Source organism: Nesoenas mayeri (genome assembly GCF_963082525.1).
Source record: "Nesoenas mayeri genome assembly, chromosome: 11".
Lineage (NCBI taxonomy): Eukaryota > Metazoa > Chordata > Aves > Columbiformes > Columbidae > Nesoenas > Nesoenas mayeri.
In genome coordinates this window covers 15,130,266-15,157,897 of record NC_137563.1, presented here as the reverse complement: position 1 = coordinate 15,157,897, position 27,632 = coordinate 15,130,266, and the positions used below count along the sequence as shown (strand labels likewise).

Below are 27,632 nucleotides of genomic sequence, written 5' to 3'. Positions count from 1 at the left end.
CCTCCTCTTTCTTGTGTTCCATACGAATATGCTTGTTGAATGGTCATCACTGTTAAGTCAGGAGAAAGAAGGAACGGGATCAGGAGCAGAAGCTGAGGGAAGGGAGAGGCACAGGGGGAAGGGAGAGGTGGCCGGGATCTCTCAGCTGGCCGTGCTGAGCTGTTCGAGCAGCTCAGTTACTTGTGGAAATGAGTAGCAATGCAATGTAATGGCCAAACCCCATCATTACTTAAATAGCAGTTCTGTTCATAAAAGGGAATTTCTACAATTAACATCTGCTTCAGAGCAACTTTCCTATCTCTAGTATGCTGGTTTTTTTGAGAGGGTGAGTTTTTCTGGTTTGGTTGGAGGTGTGGGTTGGTATTTTGTTTGTTTTCAGTAGACACAGACGCTTTCCTTACCTCGAGAAGGAGTAATTTCTGAGTTACTTCTGTTTTCCATTTTCTCCTTAAATCTACCACACTATAGCACTGTGCTGATTGCATTGGCAGAATACATGAAATTGAATTAGGACCTTATCAGAAGTTCTTTTAAACAAACTAATCTGCCAGTGTGGTTGACCGTGAGGATCTATGCACTTTTGCTTTGCTTCAGAACAGATTAAAAATACTGCATCTCCCCTGCTTGCCTCTACCCATGCCCTTCTCTAAAGTTTTAAATTGCTTAACATCTACATTTGTTTGCTGTAGGATAAACCTTTTTTCTGGGCAGTCATGTACCTCCCTAAAGTTTGTCCTAGGAATGGAACATGTATATGTGACAGGTAAAATGAAGCACTAAGACTTAAAGGAATTCTGGCATATTCTCAGATTAATTGGACTACCTACTTTTGGGGACAAAAGCACGGGCACTAGTTATGGTTTTGCTGTCCTCTGTCTTTGGAAAAAAAAAATCAATAAGTAGTTCACTGATGGATTTTCATCTTTCTGTCTTTCCATCTTTGCTTTCCCTGGCGATCTTGCTTCCTTGCTCCGGTGCGCTGCAAAGCGCTTCAGGTGCCAGGAATGATTCCTTCTACAGGCTCTAGGAAGAGGATGGTGGAGATGTAAAGGTGAAGGTAGAGGGAGAGTCTGCAGAAAGGGTGATAACTTTCAGAGTGCTATTTCAAGTTATAAGATTTTGGTTACTAAATCTGACTATGATATAATTTTTAGGATTCATATAGGAAATTCTCTGTATAAATGTGATTCTACACCTTCATTTCTTTTGTAATAATGACAGTGAATGGCAATGTCTCTTCATTTCCATTGCTTTTTTACCCTACCACACCCCATAAAAGTCACTATTCTGTTAATTGAAAAGGATACAGCTGCCTAATACATCTGCACACACTGTAATAGAGTAAAATGTGAAGCATGAAGCAAGTCTGCTAGATCCTTGAAACACTGGAGGGAATTGGAGTTAGACAAAGTAGTTAATATCTAAGCTTGGCTTTTGGCCCAGACACCAGGGCGAATGCCTAATAGTTGTAAGGAGTCCCATGGGATCCCGCCGCAGCTGCTCACCACCTCACTTGTGTAGATCCTGAGAAGCAGAAGCGCAGAGTGGAAGGCTGTGTTCTTCCTTGCAGTCCAGGTAGAGAGAAGCTCTGCCCTGAGTTTGACAGTGACTGACATGTGTAACCTGTCAGGACTTGCTGAGCAGGAACTCAGCTCTTCCTAACAGCCCCACTGCAAAGTTATTATGGTTCTGTCCTGCTGGGCTGTGTACACTAAACTGTATTTTACTAGAGCAGCTTAGTAATCACATATCTGTGTACAGCTGCCGTGTATGTGTTCCTTGCAACAAGTGCTTGCGGGTGTCACCATTTTTGATGTCTTGTAATGTTTTAATTGTTTATAAGATAACTGCCATCCATTATTGTTGTGTTTCCATACACATCAGTTCCATCAACACTGCCAACTGAAATGTGGCCTGTATTCCTCTTGCAGTTTTTCAGTGGTCAGTATATCCACTTGCCTTCAGTACAGTTGTTTAACTGTATAGATATACCTGCTGTTGCATTTATTGAAACTTTGGTAAAATAGAGCCTTTCTAGCTCACAACATTGCTATTCTAATCACCGTGATCTTTGGGAAATGGGAGAGATGACTTAGTCCATGCCAAGACTTTTCCTTTAAAATTGGCCTTTTAGGGCAACAAAATATTTAGAACAACAGCTGAAACAATTTTCTTGTTACCTCTGTGTTGTTACTAATTCCCGTCCTTGATGTTGTGGGTTGAAATGGTTAGAAAATAAAATTATTCTTTGTTTTGGGAAGGGAGACAGGATAAGTATACATTATTTTATGCAAATATACTCCGTGAAAAATGGACGCCAATGTTTTTGTTATTTTTAACCTGCTTTATCATGGACCTCTTATTTATTTATTTTAAATAAAAAAATACTGACTTCTTTAAGCTTGGAGCATGAGAGGCTTAAAGCTCCTTCTGTGTTTCTCTGGAAGAAATGAAAGGATCTTTATTCCAGTTGAATTCCAGAGCAGGTGAACTTACAAGGTCATAGATAAGCTTCTCATCTTCCTTCAGAGCAGGACTGCCTGCTAGTTCTGTTCCAGGCTTTAGATCAGAGCAATGATAAAGGTGAGAAGCTTTTTGATTTCACAGATGAGTTCTTCTGTAGAGAGTGTTTCTCTCTGTTTTATGACAGCTTGTCCTCTGCTTCTGGAGTGATGGGTGGATGACTCACTGAGAAATCTCGAGAGAGGTGTTATGACAATTGCTAAATAAATAAAATCCGTATTTCCACCATATGTGGATCCCAAAGAATTCTTGAAGTGTGGAAATACGATAGAAGGGCAAAAGCTTTGTGACAGCTGAAGGTGACTGACCTGGAAAAGGCCTAGTGTAGTATGAGCTGAGTGACTTCGGTCACAGATGATAGTCAGTGATGAGGAAATAGTTTATAAAAATAAAGAAGCCGAATTTTTGATATGGTGAGGGCCTGATGCTTATCATCTTTACCTTACTGTAAACCAGGAGCAATCCTCCTGTAGATAAGTGATTTTATAGAACTGGTAGGAGTGAGGTCAGGAGTGAGCCATCTGTTTACTTGGAAGAACTTAATGGTGTCACAAAAAAATGGAAAGAAACCTCTGTCTTAAAACACTCGGCTCACAGAGCGCCATGGAGGTGGTCTTGGTGTGAAAAGAATTAGCCAAACTTGGAGGAAGCTTCAAGCTCTGTTGGCACAAAAACTGTTCTGGACTTTCTTGAGAGCTGTTTACTTTCTAGACTATTTAAATAATGTTAAAGTTTCTTCAGATGTGGTCAAAGTTGGTTGAAGGGGCAGTTAAGCTTTCCAGGCATTGTAACTCCCTTCAGTGATTTGTGAATACAAAGGTCTTCTATTTCCAGGCTTTTTAGCCCTTTAATCTTCACAGGCACAGATGTTCAGACAGAGTTTTTATACAAAGAAGGGAAACCGAAATCGTTTAAGCTGGTAATATTTACACTTACCACGTACTGTAAAATTCAAACGGTTTACTACATCTCTGATTAAAGGCTTCCAAAATGCACTGAAGGATTAAAATAGCTGAGCATATGAACCAGGCAGACATGTACACATTGTGTCATGATGTTTTGCTTGGCCTCTGCTCCATTTTTCTGCTAGCCTTGAGAGATCTGAGAAGTTGTTATCTGTAAGTTTTAGGGCTTTTTTTTAGATTGTTTTTTATCGAGCCACCAATGTTCCACATGTTTCTTGTAAGAGGCATAAAAAATATGGTTGTTGCAAATGAACATCTATAAAATGGACTGTAAAGAGTTTCTGATGGGAAATTGTCGTGGCTATATAGATATGGCCTTTATTGGAAATCAGCTGAGCTAATACTGCAAGAATATTCCTTTAAGATGCTTAGACTGGTGAAAGAATTAAACCAGTTCCATAGATGTGTTTACAGCACCGGCAGGGAAATGCGATAATGTTACAGTGGAATAGGTTCTAAACCTAAACTATAATTTCCTCAGCCCATTCAAAATTTGGCATGCTCTGCTCTGAACAGCACTCCAGTTCTAGTTCCTGTGAGTCTGCCTGCTTTTGAAATTCTACAAGCACAAAGACTTTGTGCTTACTTTGTGGGATTGATCATTGATCAATTATATAGGAAGACGATGAATGTTCATGAAGAATACTGTGATCATCTCATCCCAAATATGACATACGCAATTTTAATAATAACTATCTGAAGCATCAGTCAGGCTGAGCCTGGCTGCCGTAAAAGCTGCCTGCGCGTCTTCTGTGACAGGCTGTGCCCCTGCAAAACCTTCAGTCAGAACTCTAATGTAAAGGAGGTGTGGCCCTGCGGTAATAGAGTAAATAAGAAGAGGTCATGTTTTCCAAGTTTTCCACTTCTTTAATAATGCTGGTGACGGTTTTGTGTCATAGCATGGGTTATCATGTGTGGTAATGAGAAGGACCATGGAAAGCACAATGAAAAAATGCCTGAAGCCTGAAAGCTGTTGAGGAATATTAACAGGATTAGGGCTCTTTGCTCTGGGAAGTACAGGACAAATAAGATAGTAGTAGTTTAAAATAAAAATTGATGTGCTGCCTTCTGGTAATTCCACTTTGCATCCAGCTTATAAATGGAAGTTTATTGAGTGGATGGCACTGGTAGCATTTTTCTGAGCAGGTGATAAAATGTTCTTCTGGATACAATTTGTTTGCTTTTGGGTGAAAGTATACCATAAAACTTTGCAAAACCTACCTTTATACCTGTTACATCCCTTTCAGATGTATAATTAGGAATATGATGTAGTTAATTTGTTTGTGAATCCATTTATAAAGTCAGGGCATTTAACCAGGAAAAAGAATTACTGCATAACATGTTAGAAATGAAGTCTACGAAACATAATATTATTGTATGTAATCTGAAACAGGAAAAACAAACGCATTCAGAAATGTCTGGTGTGCTTTAGATATTTCCAAGTTTAAAGTTTGCCATTGCATCGCATCCCTTTTCAGTGTTGAATTTGCAGTGCTATAACGTGCTCAGTATCTGCAAAATGCTTAGTGGTATTGGCTGCGGCTACAGCAGCTTACTTAGTTCTGTAGCTGGTTAAAAGGTGTGCGTGTGTGTATATATATATATATAAAAATAAATATATATATATATATATCTCCTGTCACCAAGCATTATGAACATTATTACTGTGGAAGTCCATCATTAATTCATATTTGGAGTACTGTGCGTAGTGTTGCAAACCTGTGTCAAAATGTAGGAGTGGAAAAGGGGCTGAAAATGAGGACAGTCCAACCTGTGGCCTGTATTCCTTACGAAGAGAGACAGAACAGCCTGGGACTGCTGAATTTCAGAGACAGATCCTGGAACTGGGTTGCGTTGGTGATTTCAAATCAAACATCATGATGTGGTGAGAATGATCATTCTTCATTTACCACAATGAAAAAATTTGGGAGACACAGGGAAATTATCAGGCTGCACGTTTAACCAGAGGAAAATGAAGCACTTTCTCAATTGAAAATACACAGTCTTTTGGAAGCCAAGATTAGAAATATGTTAAAAAAGGGATTAATTGTATTCATGGAGATTAACTCCAGTAGTGGATATGAAAAACAATTGGCATATGTTGTTTAGCTGAAGGAGGCCCTTAAATTACTGATTAGCTGGAAGCGGAGCATCCTTGGATGTCTCTGGGCATGTCTTGGTTCTTGTACTGGTCCCTATACCTTTGCTTCTTCCACACAGGCAGAAATATAATAGTGGGTAAATGGGCCTCTGATATATCCACTTTTTTCCTTTTCTGAACAGTTAGTTTGTATGTAGTTTAAGAGGGTGAAGTATCCAACAGTATTTAAAAACCAGTGTGCGTCAGATCAGTACTGCTTTGTCAGTCATTGTCTTCATGCACAGCTAGTTGGATGTGAAATATTCGTGGCTTTCAGTTGATATGATATTTCTTCTTCAGAGACATTCTTACATAGTATAGTTTCAGCAACTGCTGCCGAAATCCCGAGATGCAGATCTCATTTCTGAATTCTGACAGAGGCGCTTGTGCATTCCTTGGTATTGCTGGAATTTTTGATTCAGGATCAGAGCGATTGCTGAATTATATGAATTCAAGATGAACTGGTTTTCTCTTTAACATGCAATCTGTGTCAGCCTACTGGTAGCTTATTTAATTCAATAAGATCTAAGGTTGTAATGTGGTGAAAGTGAGGAAAAACTCAATGCTTAAGTCTAAAGCTGCAGGAATGACAACATTAGGCAGTGATTTAATGGAGAATTAGTCTGCTTAAAAGCTACTAAACATGTTAAAATTCTACAGGGTAACTTTAAATGTCTGAAATCCTTAAAATTTGGAAGTAAGCAAGTAAAGAATATAAAGGTAGCTTTTTATTTCTCCTCCCCCCCTCCCCGAAAATAGTGAATGTAATTAAGGAAGCAAGAGATGTAGTATTCCAAAGTATTCTGCTTTCAGGGTTTTCAATTTATTACCCATGATATGCAGGTTGGGGGTAGGGGGAAGAATCCAAACCTCCAGGAAACAGAGAGGTTCTTAATATCTCTTAGGACGATAAAAATAACATTGTAATGCCATTGTTCCCTGGACTGCCTGACCACAGTGATATTTTTAAAAACTTTTTTGGGAATTCTCTTATCTGCTTCACTGTGCCTGGAACAGACTTTTGGCTGGTTTTGATGTTTTCTTCTCAAATTATTTCTATTTGAATGATCCCAATATTGAGAAGTTCTGAGCTTCTAATTGGTTCTGATTAAAACAGATCATTTCTGATGACTTAAGGGTGTTTTTCTGGCTTTTGGTTTGTTTTCAGTTCTGTCAGGTTCATTTAGGTAAAAAAGTGTGTACTTTCTGAAGTTTTAGTCTTTATATACTTTTTATACACTGACCTCCTATATTTGTTCTATATATGAATGATGTTTTTGAAAAGCAAAGAAAACCCAAACTGCTTTAGAAACTGACGACTGTTAGAATAAAAACTGAATGTAACCCAACTTTTGTTTATTAAAGTAGCAAACTAGCACAATACACAATGTTCACTATACAGCTGTACCTAGTGAAATGTATTACTTCCACTTACAAACCTTGTCCTGCCAAATAACTGAAAAATGTATAGGAAAGAAAGAAAGGGCTGGAAGTATGGGGTGAAATTAAGGGGAAAAATAGTTCAAATTTGTAGAGCAAAATACTTGGTTGTTGATTAACTTGCAGTAAAGAGAAATCTTTTTGATGGTGCATTTTTAGTTAGAATGGATATTACTACGTCACCTAGGGGAGGAATCAATCACGAACCATGGGAAAGTAGATTAAAGGGGTTAGTTGATGTCTCGCTTTTGCAGGCTATGTGATTCTATTAATTACTTTCAAGACTGAACTTGGCAAGGGAAATTCAGTATGTTTCCCTTGTTCCTCAGTGCAGGCTCAAACTCTTCCCTTTAGAAAGTGTGCTGTGTAATGGGCGATTCCTGAAGGCAGAGGAGGAGGGACCTGACGTCAGGAATCTCCAACTCTGCAGTGTTTCTGAGATGTTCTGGAATACTGCAGATGTATCCCCTAGCTACCTGTAGTTTTGGCTTTATCCTAGGGCTGTTCTAGAATCATTACCCCGGTACAGAGTGACTTGGAAATCACAGGACCAAAGGTGGGGAAGTGACCTCTGAGTCCTGTAGCTCTGCTCCTCTGCCCTGGGGAAGGATCACGCAGACCTTAGTTGTTCCTGGGAGAAGTTTGGGATCTGCCTCCCTCTGCCAGGATCTCCTCAGGCAATTTGTTCTTGTGCTTTGTTTGCCTTTCCACTAAGTAGTTTTTCCTACTAGCTAATTTGGATCACCTCTGATTAAATTTAAATCCACTATTACTTGTGTGTTGACTATGAACATGGAGAACTATTTGCTGCATGGATAAAATGAACAGCTCTTTTTATTTATTTATGAAAACTCTTTGGAAGGCTCATTATAGCCCCCTTTATTTTCCATTCCTTAAGCTAAGCAACTTCAATTTATTCAGTCTTTTGTAGTAGGTTTTACTGAGTAGATGATGCCATTAATCATGTTATCTTTCTCAAAGTAAGAAAACGGAGACTTTAAGGAAAAATAGAAGTGCATAACCTATTTTGCTACTGAAAATTCCCATTTCAGAATTTTGTCATCTTATAACTAAGTGGTATTGATGAATTTGCACATCAGTATAAGGCATTATATTGTTGCTTTTTTATTAGTTTTATGATTATGTTTTTACTAACTAGCTAGATTACACCTTCTTGTGCTACGTCTAGAACTCTTATACTGTAAAGTTTAAGGGGTACAAAATTACTTTACATTGCCTTCAGTCATTTAAAGCATCATTTTATCTGAAACAATTATTCCTGCAATGAAGTTTGGCAGCCACAAAGTTCTCTCTGCAACAGATCAACACTTGTCACTATTACATCAGTTTCTATTTCTGCATAATGAAATATTTCTTATGTTGGTGGTGACTTGAGTTGCTTGCAAACTAATGGATTTTGGTTGTTACCTGCATGAGCATCAAGGTGTAGTGAACCATCATAGGATAGTCCAGACAAATGAAACCTGACTTATCTGATAACAAAGGACTATTTCCTTCATAATAAGTAGATTTTTACTGCAAACTGGGCTCAGACTAGAAGAGTGTCTCCTTGTAACCGTTGTAATTTCATATTTGTGTTAGAGCTGCATTCATGTGTAGTGTATGTTTGAACAGAGAATATCCACTGAAAAGAATCAAAACCTGAAGAATATCTTGTTTAGCTGGTCAAATTGTGAGCCAGTAGTGTTCTGTTATTGGGTATGAAGGCAAATATAACAGCCAGAAACCAAGACCTTGTTGCATGTTATTCATAATTTTGACATTATGTGGTATTAGGTTGTCCAGGCTATTGGATTGAAAAGGCTGATGCCAAAGGGGATACCCAGAGGGGAAAAAAAAAAGACATATTAAATACAGAGATATCTGCTCCTGTTTTCAAATAACGTTGGAGAAATGGGTAACATATCACACTAATGCAGATGCCTTTTATTATACACAACTTATAATTAAATGCAGTTTTTCCTGTGGTTGGTGATGAAAGTGCGAGAGCAGCCTCAGAGGGGGGAAATGTTTCAGATTATGTAGACCACAACTGACTATTGTACAGCAGCACCACAAGCCCCGTGCTGGCGTGGCTCTCCATATGGTAACGGTGCATCGAGCCCGTGTTCACGAACCCATTCCTGCCACGCGATAGCCAGCTGCTCCGTGCTGCCCAGCTCTGCCGTGGGTGCCTCGCAGCTCCCGCAGTCACCGCGCGTTTGCTGCGACTAGAGGTCAATCTTTTGCTATTATACAACAACGTTTGAGGAAAAGCTGTTAATGGAAGTTATGTGTTTAGGAGGTCACCCTTTGAAGGGGGAGAAGTGACATACATGCAGACAAGGCTGTCTTGCCAAAGTTCCATTTCGAGGTAGCTACACACTTGAATAGGGCTAGAGAGGTACAGCACACATTTGTTTGTGGACAGTGCATTTTTTGTCTCCTGATTGAAATTATATGCATGTTTGCTTGTTGGTATAAACATTATTCAGAATATAAATAAACTGTTAAAAGATGCTGATTTAAAATAATGCTCTGCATATTAATAATTGTGAGAATCAGACATTGGAAGCCTGCTTTGAAAACCTAAACCTATGATTTAGCCAGTTGGACTAGGAAAGCAATAGAAAAATTTTGCATTTAATGAAAATTGATCTAGTTCTGTGCGACAAAGCTTAGCACTCTGCCCAGTGCAAAACACTGAAATCCTGGCTATGTCTAGCACCAGGGGTGGGTAAAGCTTGGGGCACAAGTCCACAGGGAGATGGGAGTGCGTGGTTGTAACTTCTGGGCTGTGCTGATACCTTGCCAACCACAAGGTATTCATATATTTGGCCACAGCTTGAAGGGTTAACTCCCCTTACAGTAACAGTCCAGCCTTTCCTAATCCTTCCTAGCTTCCTTCAAGTGAAACCCCCCCCTCTTTGGGATTGTTCTTTGTTTCACTTTCCCTGTGCCGCTGAATGGTGACTGTGGGCTAAGTGCCACAGCACACCTGAGACCGACAGTTTGTCCTGTCTTTCAGTGAATTTGTTGGGGATTTCTGTGAATGTAGGACTGGGCAGATCATCTTGAATCTCTCTTTCCTTGAAGCATTAATATGGACAGGTAGGGGAAAAGTGCTAATACAAGAATTAACTGTTGCAGTATTTTTAGCTGGTTGGGAATCAGCCTATTCTCTTTCCTAAAAAGCGCCACATTAGATGTGAGTTCCTGAAATGTTATTGCAACCACTAGCAATCTCTATTGTTGAGGCGCCAGAGTAGAAGAGAGCAGTCAATGTCTGTTGACCCAAGTTCATCACCAAAAATGAACTTACCTTCTGACTTTGCTAATATTCTAACAATTTTTAGTGTCCGCATTTCCAAGATTTGCATTACTCAGTGTTTTCCATTACTGAGAACTAAAGAAAATTTATTCTATTCCAGATGATAGTAAAAAAAATACTTGTGGTTTGAATGGTTGATTGATGGTAGGACACCTCCTCCTGTACTGGTGGAATAGGCAGCTCCTTGACAGGAAATGAAGAAGACAAGTTACTTCCTATATTGTGCGGTTTCACTTGTGACTGCAGAGTGAGTGGCTTAAAAAGAATATTAGTGCTCCCCTCGTATTGCAGTGTGAGCTCTTGTTCCTAAGGCAATCCGTTGTGCCTGCAGGTTCCCCAGAGGATAGAAGAGCAAAGCGATGCACCTGAGGACAGCAGTGCCGGCATCCCAGGCGTGTGGGGAAGCTGGGGCCCCTGGTCTGCCTGCTCCCGGAGCTGCAGTGGTGGTGTGATGGAGCAAACGCGGCCCTGCCTCCCCGCCTATTACCGTGACCGGGGCTACCGGAGGCCAGGGCGGCAGTACTCGGCCTCGGAGAGAGCTCATCAGAACTCCCGCCACCGCGAGGACTCGCTGACTGCCTATCCTGGCCATGTCATTTCTGCCATCCGAACATCTGTGCCGCTTCACAGGAATGAAGAGCAGCTTTGGGCTGGCCTTCGGGCCTCTGCTTCCTCCGAGGGCCACAACAACAGCCATCTGAGCAGAGGAGCGCTGAGGGGCAGCAGACATTCTCAGTCCCAGAGGCAGAACGCCAAGACAGAGAAGAGGTATGTGTCTACGCACATGTTTTATTCTTGCTATGAATTACTTATGTTAAGAATGACATGTCAGATTAGAGTTGGTATGTTTTAAATACTTATGGAAAAGTTATTAAAGACTAAGACTGAGTTTTACAATGTTTACCATCTTCTGTGGAAGGTTCTCCTCCCTCTTGACTACTTACATGATAATATCCAAGGACAGATATAATTTTTCTACAGTTGTACAAGGCAAATGATCCTATTTCTGTTTAAGATTTGTTTTATGATTTATTGAGATATTGTTCCTTTTCTGCTACATTCTCATTTGACGTTTTCATCTTCACCATAATAACAGAAACCAGAACAAGTAACAGCTCTATAATGAATTCTTAACCTTGGCCATTCTGATATTAATAGATTGAAAAAAAGATTCATCAAACTTCTTTCATAAAGAATGGCCAACTTTTCTAGTCAAAACTCTAGGTTTGTTTTGTATTTTTCAGAGAGTTTTGATTTATGGGCTTTTTGTTTTCTCTTTTCCCTTTTTTGTTTTCTACCCCTTCTTTTAGCAAAATTTTTGAAACTAAAAATGTGGTTGTTTAATACATAGAAGATTTGAAACACTGTATTTGTTTATATCAGTTTCATAATATTAGCTGTCCAGTTTTAAGGCTGGGTGTAACTGTGCTTGTCACGATTAATTCCAATTCTACAATTTCTGGAGAAACACTTTATTCTCTTCTTAGATACCACTCTCTTAAGGTCTTTTTATGTATATGTGAGGAGAATGAGCACAGAGAACCCCTGGGAGGGAGTGCTCCTGAAATCCCTCTCTCTTTCCTTAGAATGCATTTTCTAGCAGGTGGGAGTTCTCTGATTCTTTCCCTCCCAGCCCTCTTTTCAGAGATGCATGGAGAGATTTTTGGGGGTAGTTAACAAAAAACCCCAAACAAAACAAAAAGAACCCAAAACCCAGCACCAAACCCCCCTTCTTCATATCATCTGCTTCTTTAAGATTCTTAGGTGAAGCACTCCACTGTAATTCCTTTTTTAAAGACATCTTGCTGACCCAAACAAAAAGAAGAATGTTACCTTGAGGCAATATTCCAGCCTGACTGCAATAAGACAGTAGGACTCTCTGTTGCTGGTGACAAAGACATCCTCAGCCCTTGCAAGAAACTCTCCATCTAGAAGAATATTTGGAAACAGAAATTATCCTGTGAACCTCCTGTTTGCCTCAGTGAAGCATAAATTTCAAAAAGTAGGACCAGCAGTTTAGATGTTGATCTTTCTAAGCATTGGTCATTTCCTTCAATCACTGCTTTATCTTTCTTTCAAAGCTGTGCAAATGGGTAGCCTAGACCCGTGGAGTATAACTTCAATATTACACTGGTGATCTTCTAAAAAAATCAGAGAATGGCAGAGGCAGGCTTGTAGTAGCACTGTTAACATGACTGCATTGAGGCAGAAGTCATATTTCCTTTTCTGTTTTCTTACTTAATCATTTACTACAATGCCCTTCTGTTCTCAGCTGCGCAGCATAAGAGATACAGGTTGTACATAGCTGGGTTATTACTAATACTGGAAGCTTGGCCTTGAACCATCAGCGCAAAGTCATCCAAAGCCTGTTTGCTCCAGCCGCTTGGCACCCTTGGTCTCTGAGGGAATCCCAGCTGGCCTGGCCAGGGCAACTGAGCGGCTGCCAGGCTGCTGGCACCCTGGGCGGCCGCCCGCCTGCTGTCCCTCGCTGCTCTGGTGGCCTCTGCAGGCCAGGAGAAACAGAACAGTGTGGAGCCAGCCCTGCACTTGTGGCTGGGGCACGAGAGGACAGTGGGCAGAAAATAGCATTGACTGTGTGCAGAAGTGAAGCGATGTTCTTCGCTAATAAATGCTTTGCCATATGAAATATTAAAATGATCATAATGCTCATTATGTCTCCCCTGGATGATGGAGGCCTTTGCTTTTGAAAATTCTTGTGCTTTCCTAAGCACAGTGCAAACTTCCGTGCCGCAGTCGATTTTCCACCCACACACACACTGCCCCTTGGCAAAACACTGTGGATTCAAGGTCAGTGTTTTAATCTCATTTGCGTAATAAGTTATTTCCATCTTGTGTTAGGGGGGTCCCTGGTGGCGTTAAAGCCTGTTGTATTGCATAACTTTCAGATTCTTTGGTGGTGACTGTAAAAACAGAATGAGAACAAAAAACGTTATTTGAAAATGAAATTATTAGAATGACAAACCTAACAGTTTTCCTTAACACAGAAAATCTGAAGTACAAACCTTCTTTACAAAAGAAATGACCGGTCCTATCAAATATGTGGAAAATGGATTTCAAAATGTAGGTTACTCTAGATATGATTTTTATACTGTAGAACAGTGTTCGATGTTCACTAAATGGGTGCTGTTGGAAATTGGTGTCAGGCTGTTAAAAGATATAATACCTGTGTTTTCACAATATGTAGTCAGTGTACACATTTTGGGATATTCCTTTTTACTACGCTGCACTTTATATAGAAGCTGTAATTGTAGCAGACTTCCATAAAACAATAAAAGAGGAATGGACATTTGTGACTGAGATAAGCTCACATTTGATAACACAGTAAGATGAAACTGGCTGGCTTCCAAGGCAAATCCGTTTTGACAGCAATAGCAAAGAGGCCAAACGTGTTTGTATCATTTAGCAACAAGTGGAAAAGTTCTCTACCTGCTTCCAGGAAGCTGACAAAGAACTGTTCAGTTTCTTTGGCAAAATTCAAAATATGATTTATATGTAATAAATTTTTACATACCTTGTCTGTGAAGAGGATATTCACATTTTCAGCTTTTGAAAGTTATTTCCCGTGTGATTCAGCTGGGCTTTAGAAACCAGGGCTGCACATGAAGCTCAGGGAGAGATTTGAAGTACGTATGATTAGAAGCCTAATTTAAAAAGTGTAAGTGGTCCCCTTTTTATCATAGTGCCGTAAGTAGAGTTGTTGCATAATTGAAATGTGTTTAGAAATTATAGTCAGTCACTGGAATGAGAATGGAAACACAAAAGGAAAGCTGATGGGTCTCTGGGTTGTCCGCTGGCAAAGGGAGGGAGCTCTGCTCAGCTTTGAGAGTTCAGTTCCCATCAGCATGGCCTTGGTTTTCAGTTCACCTACAGAAAATGCGTGGAGCATACCATGCAATAAGAACAAACAGGAACCAGGAGACAGGGAAAAGATATCAAAGCATTTAGACATCTTTATCGAGAGGCACATATGGAAAAGTAATAAGGACATGAGAAAGGATAACATGCTTTAAGAGAGAAAACACATCTGAAAAGGAAATATCATTCATGGGCTAGGTTTTAGTACTTCTTAAATGTTGTTTTTCCATTACTTTATTTTGGTGATAGAGAAGACAAACCTGCCATTTTATATAGATGTGCTGAGTGTTAGAGTGCTTGTAACAACCACCTTCACTTTCTCTGGGTGGCGTGGACTTTCATGGTGGAGCAGCAAAACTTCAGTGTCCGTTTCTGTAAGCACAATGTGTACTTCATACGTGCTTCTCAGGAGCAGAAAGAAAAAAATACATTTATCACCAGAATAATGAAATAAGTAAAGCAGGCTTGCAGAAATAGTGCGAGTTTAAAGAAATATGGTAATAAGGAAAGGGCTTCCCTAAAGCTCTTTTTGGATTCGGAAGAGAAATGAAAGATTTTCACTGAGGAAATAATCAAAAAATCATCAACTTCTCACATGGCTGTGGCTCTGTGGACTTTATTCTGCTGCCAGTGGCTGATGTGAAAGTCTGCTGTGCTCCTTCGTACCCTGGATAGGGTCAGTTTGCATTTCTAGGCCTGTGAGCAATGGAAAGGAAGAGTGGATTGTTTAATGTTAAAACAGAATTTCCTTTCTCAAAGTATTTCTTTTGCCCTCTCTCACAGATGCTTTGACCAGGCAAATGTAGGTCACTCAGCTGGCAGGTCTACAGTTAACCTTTAAAGGGACAATTTGGTTGTTATTTCCTTAACCAATTTAAGCATCTTTAGCTGCGTGTTCTGATGTATTTTTTTGCGACCTGTTCTAGTCAGTTCCAGTTCACAGAGGTGGACAAGTGTGTGACTGCTGGACCTTCAGGTTCAAGAAAGTATTCTATTCTCAAGTTCTGAGTCTTTATATTTATTGCCGTGGGTGTTTGCTTTTCTTAATATTTGGAATTGGACCCAGCTCACGTACTTAGCCATCCCTCCTTTCATTATTTCTCTAACAGAATGAAAACGTCATGCATTTTACCCCAAACCCAGTATGGTTATAAAAGCTTACTGTGGCTTGGTGTGTATGCAGGAGGAAGACAGAGGGAGAAGGACTTGATCCTTTTCTGAGGATAAATTTTCCAGAAAAATCTGAAAGCAGCAGCAGTCATCCAAGAATTCATTTTGGTAGCACTTGGGAGATTTAAAGCTGTATGAGAAAGATGTTTATTTTCCTTTGGAATAAAATTCCAAACAGGTTCTAATAGCAATAAAAATCACGTGAGGTATTTCCTGGCAAAATGAATAGTGAGCTGGGGTGGTTGTGGCCTCAGGCTGACTTTGTATTGTCCCACCTCATCTGCTTATTAATCCCCCTGATAGGCTCTAGGTCTCACGTAGTATTACCTAATCAGTATCAGCTTTTATTATGCTACTGTGAGCATACTTTGAATGGTATTACCAGAAATAAAAACCTAACATGATACTATAATTACAAGCCACCTGAGAAGCTTTTGTAATCTCAGCTGCTGAAGATTTCAGCCCTTCCTGAAGTGGGTCGACTGAAGGAGAGGAGGGAGAGTGAGGAGGCTGCTGCGTCCAGCCAGGTGATGGGCAGCGCATTCTACCAGTGAATTATTGCTTGCTCAGGAAGGGGCAGAAACTCAATGAAGCTCCCATCACAGTTGTAATGCATCTCCACAGAGTGATGCAGTTCCTTGCTTTCAGTTTCTGCTGGTTTACCTGCCAGCTGCGTGGTTACATCATTCAATCAAACCTTAAACATGAAGCTAAGGGGAAAATTTTGTAGACTTGTAACTAAATTTCCTGGGATCAGAGGCGTTATTCAACTCATAGAGAAAGAAGACGGCAGTATTTGGATTCAAATTGTGGAATGCTATCTTGGTGTGGAAAATGACAGAAATGAGGTTATACAGCACTTGCTAGGAGGTTGGCAAAAGCCAATATAGTCAGTTATTGTGCTGGACATATTGCAACTATGCCAGATAGCAGTATTAGTAGTGATCTCTGAGGATGGAAATCTTAACTTCAGATAGTCCACATGTATCTCTCTTACATTAATCCAATTAATTAAACCTGTTCCCAAGAGGCATTTTACTTAGTGACCCTATTAATTAATTCCGCTCTGTCAGAAAAATATAAGTATTTTTTTTTGCCCCTTCTATAATACAGAAATGACATCACTCCTGTGGTACAATCCATTTTTCTACAGGAGATGCACTTTTTAGTTATAATTGCCTACTCTGTGTCTTCTAGCAGTTGAAACTTTTAGGTCAAATGTAGTTTTTATACTCATATGCTTATATCATACATGGGGAATAGTGAATATCTACAAATCATGGTGTGTTTACTGAAGTTACCAGAAATGTAAACCAACCTAGTCAGTTCCATAATGAAAATCAGTAAAATGAAGCGAATGCCTACACCGATTTAATTGCAGTGAAATGTGCTGATGAAGTGTGAATAATGTGCTATAATGTGGCAAAAGAAGTTTGTGATCCTCTTTCCAATGTGTGATGTGCTCCCAGAAGGAGTGGTTTAACTCTCTTGTGACCAAACATTTGACAAAGATAACTGCTCACCGGTTTAAAGCTATTTTCTAGGTCAGCGAGCAGATAGGCACGCATTTTCATAACATAAAACAGAGTCAAAGGGCTCCCTTCTTTCATTCATGTTTGATTTTCTCCGGATTGATTTAGAGCTGGTGAAAAGTGGGTGTGTGGAATGCAAAGCTGCACAGAGCCACAGCACAGTACTGAGGCGATATGTAGTGGCTTTTGATGTGAATCAACCCAACTGTTGAGAGCTCTCCCTTCTGAGCAGATGGAAATACATTCCCAGCACCAGTAAATCATTCATTTTTGTTCAAAATGACACTTGTGAGAGTCTGCTAAAATACTGAGGTTTAACCTTGATAGCAGTCATGACCAGGATAAGACAGTTTATTTTGTGAATATATAAAACCCGAAAGAAAATTAAAAGCAGTAGGAGGGCTGGAAAGCAAATGGTTGGATAGGACAGTTGTGGGGCCAGTTGCAGTTTTGAATTATAGAGGAAGTGCCAGGGATTAAAAATAAATATCTGAAATTATTTTAAGGATACTATTTTAGGAGTAATAAAAATAACAAAGTACATTAAAATATATATCTGTACCTGTTCTGTTAACAGAAACTTAGGTAATTAGGACCTGTTTTTTCCATTTGTAGTTATAATTTTGTGTCTGCAAAGGCTTCTTGGTCTCCCTTTATTTTTTTTCTTAGTTATATTTTAAATATTGGAGCAATATTTCAATAACTTCGTTGCTGATAGGAATAGCAACTTCCAGTTCTTTGGAAACAAAATCAAGGCAACTCTAACTATATTAAATACTTGAACTGTATGTAAATGAGTAGTGTCCTTTAAAAGGTGTCAATTACAGTAATGTAATGCTACTAATTAGATCTTTCGCTTTGATTTAAAATGTTAGGTTAAACCTATGTATACTTAGACACAGAAATGGATTTAAATAAGCTAGAATATATGTAGTTGATTTGAAGAGGATATGGCCTACTAACGAAAGCACGTGTACAGTCCTGTTGAAACCACAGTGGGTAGTAGGACTTAAATTTAAGCCAAAGAACTTTGATAAGGATCTAAGGGGACTGAGCTCCTTTAGAACTGAGTTTCTAGTGGAAATCAAAGAAATATACTTTGGGATTTTTTAAACAGAAATTAATAACTACAATTCAAAAGCACAAATCGGTATAATTTAAAATATGTTTTGCAGTGGTATATAATGTGGAATGTTTGGGAAATCAAGCTATAAATAATATTTGTACTTTTTTGTCTTTTCTCCCACTTTTGTCTTGCCTCCATTTGTGATGGTAGATTGCTGTTAAGTCCAGCTTGAGTTGTGCTGGCTGTGGATTAAATGCTGTGTTGCCAGGGCAAAAATCCAGCCAGCAACTCTTGAGAGACTGGGTTAGAGACAGCTGCTTAATTCCCAAGTGACGTGGGGCAAGAGCCTGAAGAAGGGCCTGCGTACCCAGAGCACCCAGGCCACCTCTGCACTTAGCCAGGGCTCACCCGTGGGCTGAGTTTCCTTAGCACATTGGAGGAATCTGTTCATTCCAGGACAGGATTCCTGGTAAAGCATCCTCTGAACGTTTTGAAAAAAGCTGCAAACTCAACCAAACTCGCAACAAAATTGAAAGAAAGTGCTGAGCATTGGTTTCACATCTATCCAAATGCTCTGTGATGAGATTCTGTTGTCTTTCATTACAGTGTTGTTGTGGCTGGGCTTGTGGAATAATTTCTGGCAAGAGACAAAAGAAAATTTTGGAAAAAATATCGCAGAGCTCGCATTTCTTGAGCAGTTTTCCCTCCTCATCTCTGGTGGAACTGGTGGCTGAAGGCTGATACCTTCCCAGAACATTACATTACTCCTTGAGAAACAGTGTGAAAGGTCGTGACTTGGAAATTAGGGAAACTGGTAGTTGCTTTGAGCTCATTCTAACAAAACATTGCAACAGCAGGACAAGAAGTCGTCTGTGGTGTCATAAATGAGAGTTTTGCTGATGTTCAACCTTCCAGTGTTTCATTTACAAGAGAAGTATTTTGATACTAGGAGATAAGTTGAATGAAATACTGCAAAGCTCATGTAAAATACATTCTTTATTCTGTCAGACATCAGAAGAGAAAGAAAATGGGCTATGCTTGAGCTGGAAGTGAGCCAAGGAACCTCTGTTTAGAGAATGGTGGGAGAAATGTAAGGAGAAAGGAAGTGATGAAAGAAGGGGAAAAATGAAAATATATGTTGGAGAGAAGCTTTATAAAGAGCACTTCAGAGAACAGGTGGAGGCCCAGGAAATCTGTAATCTTAATTGTGTATTTTAAAGATGCTGCATATCCTTGGTTCAAAGAGGCTTTCTATTCAATATAAATAACCAGCCCACCAGCTCCGAAAGTACTTGATTCTTAGTGAACCTCAAGAACACTTGAGGTTCAAAGCATTGGTCTTAGCATAAACTATGAGGCAGTGATAATGCATTTATTTGCCTACCAAGGCACATGTATGCTTATGGCTAAAATTAGAAAAAGTTACTACAACACAATTCCTTTTTGTCACTCAAAAAGTGCTGCAAGGGGCAAATTTTCACTATTCTCAGCTGACTTATCCTCAGTATGAGATAAATTGTTAATAGTTAGACCAACAGGAATACTAACTAGTAATCATTATTTTAAAATATTTGCTACAATCCGTATACTAATAGCACAAAACCTGTTTTTCATACTTGTCAGGGCAAATGTATTTTTGAATTCAATGGTATATTTAGGTTGGCTGGAGTTTAAAGGGGCCCATCATTTTTGTTATCAAGATGCTGAACAGATTTGTCTGAACAATCATGAGGGGGTGTATGTGTATGAGAATTATGCCCAAAGAAAGGAGATTGCCAGATCTGCGTTAAACAGCTGTTATGCCTCTACTTGAGATGAACCCAAGAGATCAGAGATGTCTCCTGGGTAGGGTCTGACATGAAACACTTAATGCTGCTACTTGTTTTTCAACATATATTTTTATGTTAAGCAGTAATTTGCCCTTATATGATAACTCTGTTCTTGGTGGCATTTTTCCCCATTTCCTTGTCAATAGTACATGCAGTCTTCATCCTAACTGCAAATATTGCTGATTACTTTTCTCATCTATTTATTCCCTTTTTTTCTTCTTCAATCCAGTAAAGAACTGAACAATTTTTAATATTATGTTTATTTGATACTAGGCAGTTCAGCCAGACAGCCTAATAGGTGGTGGAACTGGTGAGATTTACTTATTGTTGCCTTTTTGGTACGTTTTCCTTTCTGTTACTTCTAATTCTTGAAGGGATATTGAAGACCTTTCTCCATGCAAAGTAACAGAGACAATCATTGATTGACATCTTTTTATTAGAAGCAATTAAATAAAAGGCTTGGCCTATGGATCAGCAGTGGCAGAAATCCTACTGACATAAAGATATACAGTCAAATGCCCTCGTGTAAAATGAACTGGCGTGGCTTATAAGAAACCCAGGAGCATGTTGCTTTTCTGGCTGATCTAGGAGGAGGAACTTTTCTCTAAATGAAACAGATGTAGGATATAAATGTAGCTCTCCCCAGTCCTGAGCAGTCTCTGTATATCTAAGGACTGTGTGGACTCTGAGAAGGAAGTACACCTGACAGACCTGTGAAATTTCTGGCTATGAACGTTAATTTACAGGCAGTGGAAAATTAGCATGACTGTTCTGCTAGTACAGTCATATTTGGTTCAGCTGAAAAGGGGCCCAAGTGTGTGCAAAAAGAGCCCTGGATTTGCACAGGTGAGAAACACAGAGTAATCCTGCAGAATGAAGTCCCAGGGTTCTTTTTCCTGTCCCTTTTTTTTTTTTTTCAAACAGTTTGTGTTTTCTCTCTGAGAGTTGTTTTTCTTTTGATTTTTACCTATTTATTGTGTATTTCAACGAGCAATGAAGTTCTTTTGACTGCTTCAGTTCTGAGCGTTACAATGCTTGTATCTTAGTGCCAATGGTTGACTTCTCTTACCTATTGGAGTGCAACCCTGCAATCATTCTCATGACTGGTGCTCCAACTTACAGTTTCAATACCTGAGTAAATCTGTTTATAAACAACATCTGCTCTTCAGGCACTGTGTTTGTCAGAAGGAGCCTAAGCATTATTCATTATTGCTGTTTTCATGTAGGCTATGTGAAGAGTTTGTACTGACGCAGTCATATCCTTGATATGTCAGTGCAGTGCATCATGTTGCAGGTTTTGGAAATATATGAAAATCTTTTCTAAATACAGCTGTTTTGGGAATTGTGCCGGTGGAAGGAGTATGGGGCTCCATTCTGCTGCCAGACTCCTGTAATTATTTCTATTAATGCTAGGGAACTTGGTAAGACAGAATCTAATACCTTGCTGGAAAAGCTTTGTCAAAGTTTTCTAAAACGTGGAAGTCTAAAACCCAGCTCTTGCTCAAATCAGATTTTCAGAGTTTGTCTGCAAGCTGTTGACCGTGGTTCATACACTCAACTTCACTCCTGTAGCAACACATACGCAACATCCTATTCAAATGCCTTTCTTAACCATTGCTGCGTTAAGAAGGACGACTCTGTTGTTTTTTGGCATACCTGAATATGTAAAATCTAATGCTGCACTCTTCTCTAGGTCTGGCTAAGTAGGCACAAGGCTTAGGGGTGTGCTGTTATTTGCCAATTCTTTTTTCTTCCTTTATCCGTGTGTTAAAGAAGAGTGCATCCCAGCTGTGCCCTGGGTGGTGACAGTGATGATGGTGTGCATTTAAAAAAAAAAAGGAGCTCCCAGGCCTTGCTGTGGGGAGGAGTAAGTGGCTTATAATGAATATAGGTAATAATGAATGAATGACACATAAGAAAAAGCTGTGCTGGCAACTGAAAACTCCCAACAAGCCATCAGGGCTTGACCTTTTTCCCTCAGAAAAAGCAGATCAAAGCTTGCTTGATTTAGCATAAAGCAAACCGATTCAGCAAGGTTAATTTAATTCTGATTATTAAGTTAACAGCAGATCTTGTCCGATTTTCCTCCCCCTTTTCCCCGATTCCCTTTTCCCCATTGTTTTCTCATGTATGGATCTACATAACACTCCCTCACTGCTACATGGCATCATAAATTCCATCTGACACACCCCAAGAATTATAAAAGTTAATTACCACCAAGCTATTTTTACAAGCTTCTTTATTACATTACAACAAACTGCATTCCTAATTTATAAGGATGTTGCCAAGTGTGAATAAAAGATGCTTTAAGGCAAAACAGACAGTGTTCAGAATAGTTTCAATCCAGGCAATATTGGTTTAAATGAATGCATGAACACTGATAAAGATGTTAGTAATTAGAGGTCGTGTGTTACACTTTGTTTCCAGCAGTTTGTGTGTTGAAAGAAATGTGATATTTCCAGCTACAAAAAGTTAACCTTCCATTTCAGAGGAAGCGTGTTCCCGTGAAAATTCCAGGTCACATTTACTGCACAGCCGGGGCACACTAAAACTTGTGTTCAGTGCTACATGATGATGTCTTGGGTTATTCTGGCCCTGACTGTTACAGGGGAAGAGGCCAAGGAGAGTACTTGCCCCGGTGAGCCTTGCTGCAACCACAGCAATATCACCATAAGGGTGCCGGAAACTTAGGCTGCCAGAAATGGTGCCTCATTTCTTCGTCAGTGGGGACTCCAGCAGCATTTCCAAGTTACAGTGTAGAAAAAGCAGCCAAGATAAGACAGGAGCTAACAGTAAAAATGTTGTTATTGCTTTCACTTCTTAGGCACTCTTATTGTGTGCTTGTTGCAGTGATCAATCATTTTAAAGGAAAAAGGTCTGGCTTCCCTCAAAAAAAAGTTTTTCTAATTTTTGTGAATAATTTGATGAGACTCCAGCAGCTTTTGGACACTTGCTGCTTTCAACCATGAGTCTTTCTTTCAGATACTAGTTTTTCTGTGTTTAAGACTACTGTACGCCTGCCCACTTAATCATTTTTTCCAGGCTGAAGAGTCCTAGTTTATGTCACAATTTCTAGTGTGTCTTTCAGTTCTTTTCAGTTCTGACTCATGATCCTGAACTGGAGATTATCAGTCAAACGTCAGTCTTATTTTTTGACCTTTTGCATAACCTGTCCTAGTTTGCCAGGCAGCAGTTCTTCCAAGTGGGTCAGACGATGCACTAGGTGTTCCTCTCTGAAAGAGTCTAGTACTTGTTGCTTCATATAAAGTGGCAGTGAGAAGGCTGTGACAGATGCGTATTCCTCTGGTCTGCACATGGCTTATTGCTCAGTTGTTAGGAGCTTTCTCCTCCTGTTGATGAAAAGTGCAAGCAACCTGACTGTAGATGATAAATTCCAAAGGATCATTTCAATAGAGCTTCCACGCTCTGTTCACCCCTGTGAACACCACCCTGTGCAGTCTGTGCTCCCCGCAATGAAGCAGAAACTTTCTCAATGACCCGAGTTGTTGCCAAGGTTGGTATTTCAGACACTTCAAATTCGATGTGGTTAAAAATAGCAGCAACACAAGGGAAATAAATTGTTTTGCACATTAAAACAAACAAACAAACAAAAACCAGAAAACACAAACAAAAAACCACAACACAAAACTGTGTTCATTTAAATGAGGTTGGCTTTAGTCTCAACTTCAGAAATAATTCCCATTCATAATTTCTCTTTCCTCTCCTGTCTTCTTACTGGAAGCTTTTTTTATCCTCCCTTAATGCCAAAAACCATTAGACTACTTTTTTTTTCTATTGTAGTTACCAAAACCCTACCTCAACAATGACCATCACTGTCACAGAGCAGATTAACGGGTATAAACAGCTCAAGAGTGCTGGTTGCTTATCTGCCAGGGTAAATCAACACTCTTGTTCACACATCCTTGAGCCAGGAAGACTGATTAAAAGCCCCACTTGGCCATTAAGCTAGAATGTTAAGTAAATGACTTCCAAGATTCCTATGTAACAAGAGTATTGGGAAAATATAAGACTAGGGAAGAAAACAAACACAAGAATAAACAAACCCAGAGAAAAGTCTCTTTAATCTGGTAGCTGTCTGACATCTCTAACACTTCAGTTTCTACAAAATAAGTTAGTCAATTTATAAACTCTGGTTTTCACTGCAGTTCAAGTCTATTTTATATGTATTGAAAAACATAAATACATTTTACGGACAGAAAGAAAATGACCTTTTCTTAATGGTGTGTCCCTTCCTGGGCTGCAAAGGTTACCCAAAGCAGCTGTATTCACACATTGCTCTGAAGTGGAAGGAATCCTTTTTGCCAGCTTGTTCTCCGTAGCATTAGAAATCAGGGCATGATGTGATGCTGAGCCGTACAGGATGGCAAGAAAAGTCTATTGCTTGCAGATAAAATTCCAGAATTATTGTCTTAAATAGTATGACCCAAATGCAGTATTATTCATTTTGTGATTTTTCACTTGTAATTTGGAGCGGAGTTTCTAGACTGAGTCCACTGTGTTGCTGTGAGTGTGCAGAGGACAAACCTGCCCTCCAGGAGTGCCAGCTGTTTGGGAGCACTGATACAGGTGTTTACAGCCCAGAGCACTGGGGCTTCAGTAAGAAAGAAGAGATCTGTGCGCAAGAGAGCAGACCTGAGACTTCTGTGGTTAGTGCTGGGGACTGTCAGGCTCTTGTGTATGTTCTGGTAATGTACTTTTATCTTGACAACAAACTAAGGGGTCGTGATTTATTAATTAAATGTATGGCTAATCCATACTTTGTGCATACATGCATATATACATATAGTAGTACATCTGCTAGTCAAAGAAAAGATAAACCGTGTACCATAAGAAAAATATTTTCCCGCATTTGTCATCTTTTTCAGAGATATTTCAGTAATATTTTGATGTTCCTTATAGTTTTCCCGTTTCCACTTTTGTTTCTTAAGTAGCAAGTGAAGCAGAACCACAGGAGGCCTTTTAAATAGATACAAAATGTTTAATGATCTTCACCATACTGGATTCAAATTTTCTTCTGTCATTACTCAAATCTACAGCAGGGATTTCCTGCTGTTAAGTATCTCAAGCTCCTCAGAAACATGGTTATGAATTTTAGGAGTATACAGCTTTGATCCTCTGAATTTTGATTTTAACAGAGAGTTCTAGGGATTAAAAGAACAACAACCACCTTCCACCAGACTGCTACTTTACACCGAAACTAACCGTTTGCTTTTGCTAGTTGACACTGGGTGACTTCCCTTGTGACTCTGGGCCAAAGAGGACCCAGAATTTAGTTTAACCAGTAGACATCTTCAGAGATTGCCAACAGGCCAAGCAAGACTATAGCTAATATATAGTTTCCATAAAATAGACTGAAATTTCTGGTTACCTGTTGCTTCACAGTGAATAACTGACTAATAAAAAGTCATGTAAGTATCTAGCTGCTCCTTCACTCATGAATTCAGTAACTATTTTCTTTCTTTTTCTCTCTTTTTAGAAGCAGAAACAGAAATCCTATTGGTCCGGGAAAGTATGGATATGGAAAAGTGCCATACATTTTACCTTTACAAACTGATACTGGTCAGGAGCCTCAGAAACTTCGGAGACAGCGGCAGTCATCAAGGAACCATGTATTTCATCAGAGTCCAGGTCTCATGAATACCTACAGCCAGGCAGCTAGTCCTTCGTTTCCACATGGGAATCTTTATCAAGAAGAAGCTGGGCCTCAGGCTGGGCATCAAATCCTGGGGCCCTCAGTTTACCAGTCACCTTCGTTTCCTGTATCTCAAAGCCTGTTTCAGAGCAGTGACTCGAACCATCATGGCTCTGCATCGCCCCAAGCGGTCCAGGGTCAGCCCCAGCCTCAGCAGGCTGCAGCTATCGTCTGCATTGGCACCTACAAGCAATACAAACTCTGCAACACAAACGTAAGTTTGCTTTTCCTATATTTAGTTTGTCAGACAGCTGTTTTTCCCTAGTATGTTAAGTGTTCACATAGTCAAGAAGTTAAACTGAACATTGCTTTTTGTTACTTCAATGAAATTTTGTGTGTACTTTTTTTAAAGTGTCGTGGGGAATATTGAAAGTAGATGTGTAATATCATAGTTACCTAATACCATATCTTCAGGGATTTTAGACAGTCACTAATCCTACCAATGCATACAATTCTAATTTGACAGAAGGAAAAACTGAGTCACAGACAAGTTTAGGATTTTTCCATGTAAGAAGTGGAAAAACGGAGTTGAGATAGACTACATGATGACGACTTCCTACTTCTCAGTGCCGTAAGGCTATCCTTTTAGCAGTGCTGGTCATGCTCTAAATAGCATATAGAGCCAGCACCTCATAGACTAGATCACTCCAGTATCTTTCCATGGTGTGGTGTGTGTTCTGTGACAGATGCTTCTTTTACCAGTGTTCAAGCTCTACATGCTTTGATTTTGGCTTCCTAGTTTATTGAGGAGAAAATCTGTTCTGTGTTAATTTTTAAATAAAACTTGCTGTGTTATTACTTCATTCAAAGTGCTTGGCTGGGTGTAGCTCTGTGCTCTGGGGCAGTCTCCCATTGTATGTGGTTGGCTAGTGAGGTTTTGCTGTTTCTCCTCACAAGCAGCTTTCATCTTGCTAAAATTTTCAGTTTCTAGCTCTGCCACTTTAGTATTTCCTAAATTATCTTTTCCTAATATTTGCATCTTATTTGGGCTACCAATCTAACCTAATGTTGCAAACGTCAAGAAGCTCATATTTGAATATTAGAAGCAGGGTGTTCAAGAGTGGTCTCAATATGTTGACATAAGAGGACGTATTTTTCTGGGTGGATGCAAATCTAATACCGCTGCCTTTTAGAAATGCTGTTTTGTTTAGTGGAGATGTAGCAACAAAACATATGATCAGGATAACAAAAATACAAACCAGGCAAATCAGATGAGTGCCTTTCTGCCTCTTAGTATAGCAGTTATTGCATTTGCTTTATTTATGAATAAAGTCCATTTATCGAGACTCGGGCAGTTGATTGAAGAGAAGTAATGTCAAGAAAGTCTTAGTGTTATTTGTCTGAAATGGAAAACATGACAGGGCTAGTTTGAGCCTCTGAGAATAGTCTCTGGTACACATTGCTCCTTTGAAAAAACACTTTATGTTTTTTGAAGGAAATGGGAAATGAACTTAGTGCATGGGCATTAATTTGGAAAGTTTTCTGTGCTGAATTTGTTCACGGGTGTCCAAGCGATACACAAATGTCCCAGTCTTTATTTCATCCCTTACTGCATCAAGGCAAAATGTTGAACAGTATTCTGCCTGACTTAAGACATGTAACAAAATAGTTTCCAGGAAAAACACCTTTTCAGAGAGCAAGGGGTGAGAGGTGAGGAAGTTAGAAATGAGGTGGAGGAAGGAAGCAATCCTGGGTGGCTGAGGTATGGAGAAGGAGGGTTTGTACAAGAAATTTGTTGAGAATGACAAGTGGCTGGAGAGAAGAGGGTTGTGAGCTCGTCAATTAGCCAGTGCCAAGACATTCAGGTCAGTATGATGAGTGGTCTGGCCATTGGCAAATCTCTTTTGGTAGTAGAGGAACAGAAGTGAAAGTATTATTTTCATGTTAATTTTAGAAACTGTTGTTTAAACAGAAGACTTGAATAGATGAAGAGGAAAAAATAGGTGAGCATACTGTCGCTGCATCTTTGCTATTGTTGCATGTATAAAAGCAGCTATAAAGAAATTATCATTTATATTACAAGAGACTTTTAATAACAAAGAGAAAT

The 27,632-nt window shown here is 39.5% G+C and overlaps 1 protein-coding gene across 1 annotated transcript in view; it reads left to right on the top strand.

Moving 5' to 3' along the window:
• The window catches only part of THSD4 (thrombospondin type 1 domain containing 4), a gene marked incomplete at both ends in the record, with an annotated part of 242,988 nt that overhangs the window by 8,929 nt on the left and 206,427 nt on the right, over nt 1-27,632 (top strand). The window contains 2 exons of the mRNA XM_080351008.1: nt 10,731-11,167; nt 25,370-25,799. Of these exons, the coding sequence (XP_080207134.1) occupies nt 10,731-11,167; nt 25,370-25,799 (867 nt within the window). The remainder of the gene's footprint in view (nt 1-10,730; nt 11,168-25,369; nt 25,800-27,632) is intronic.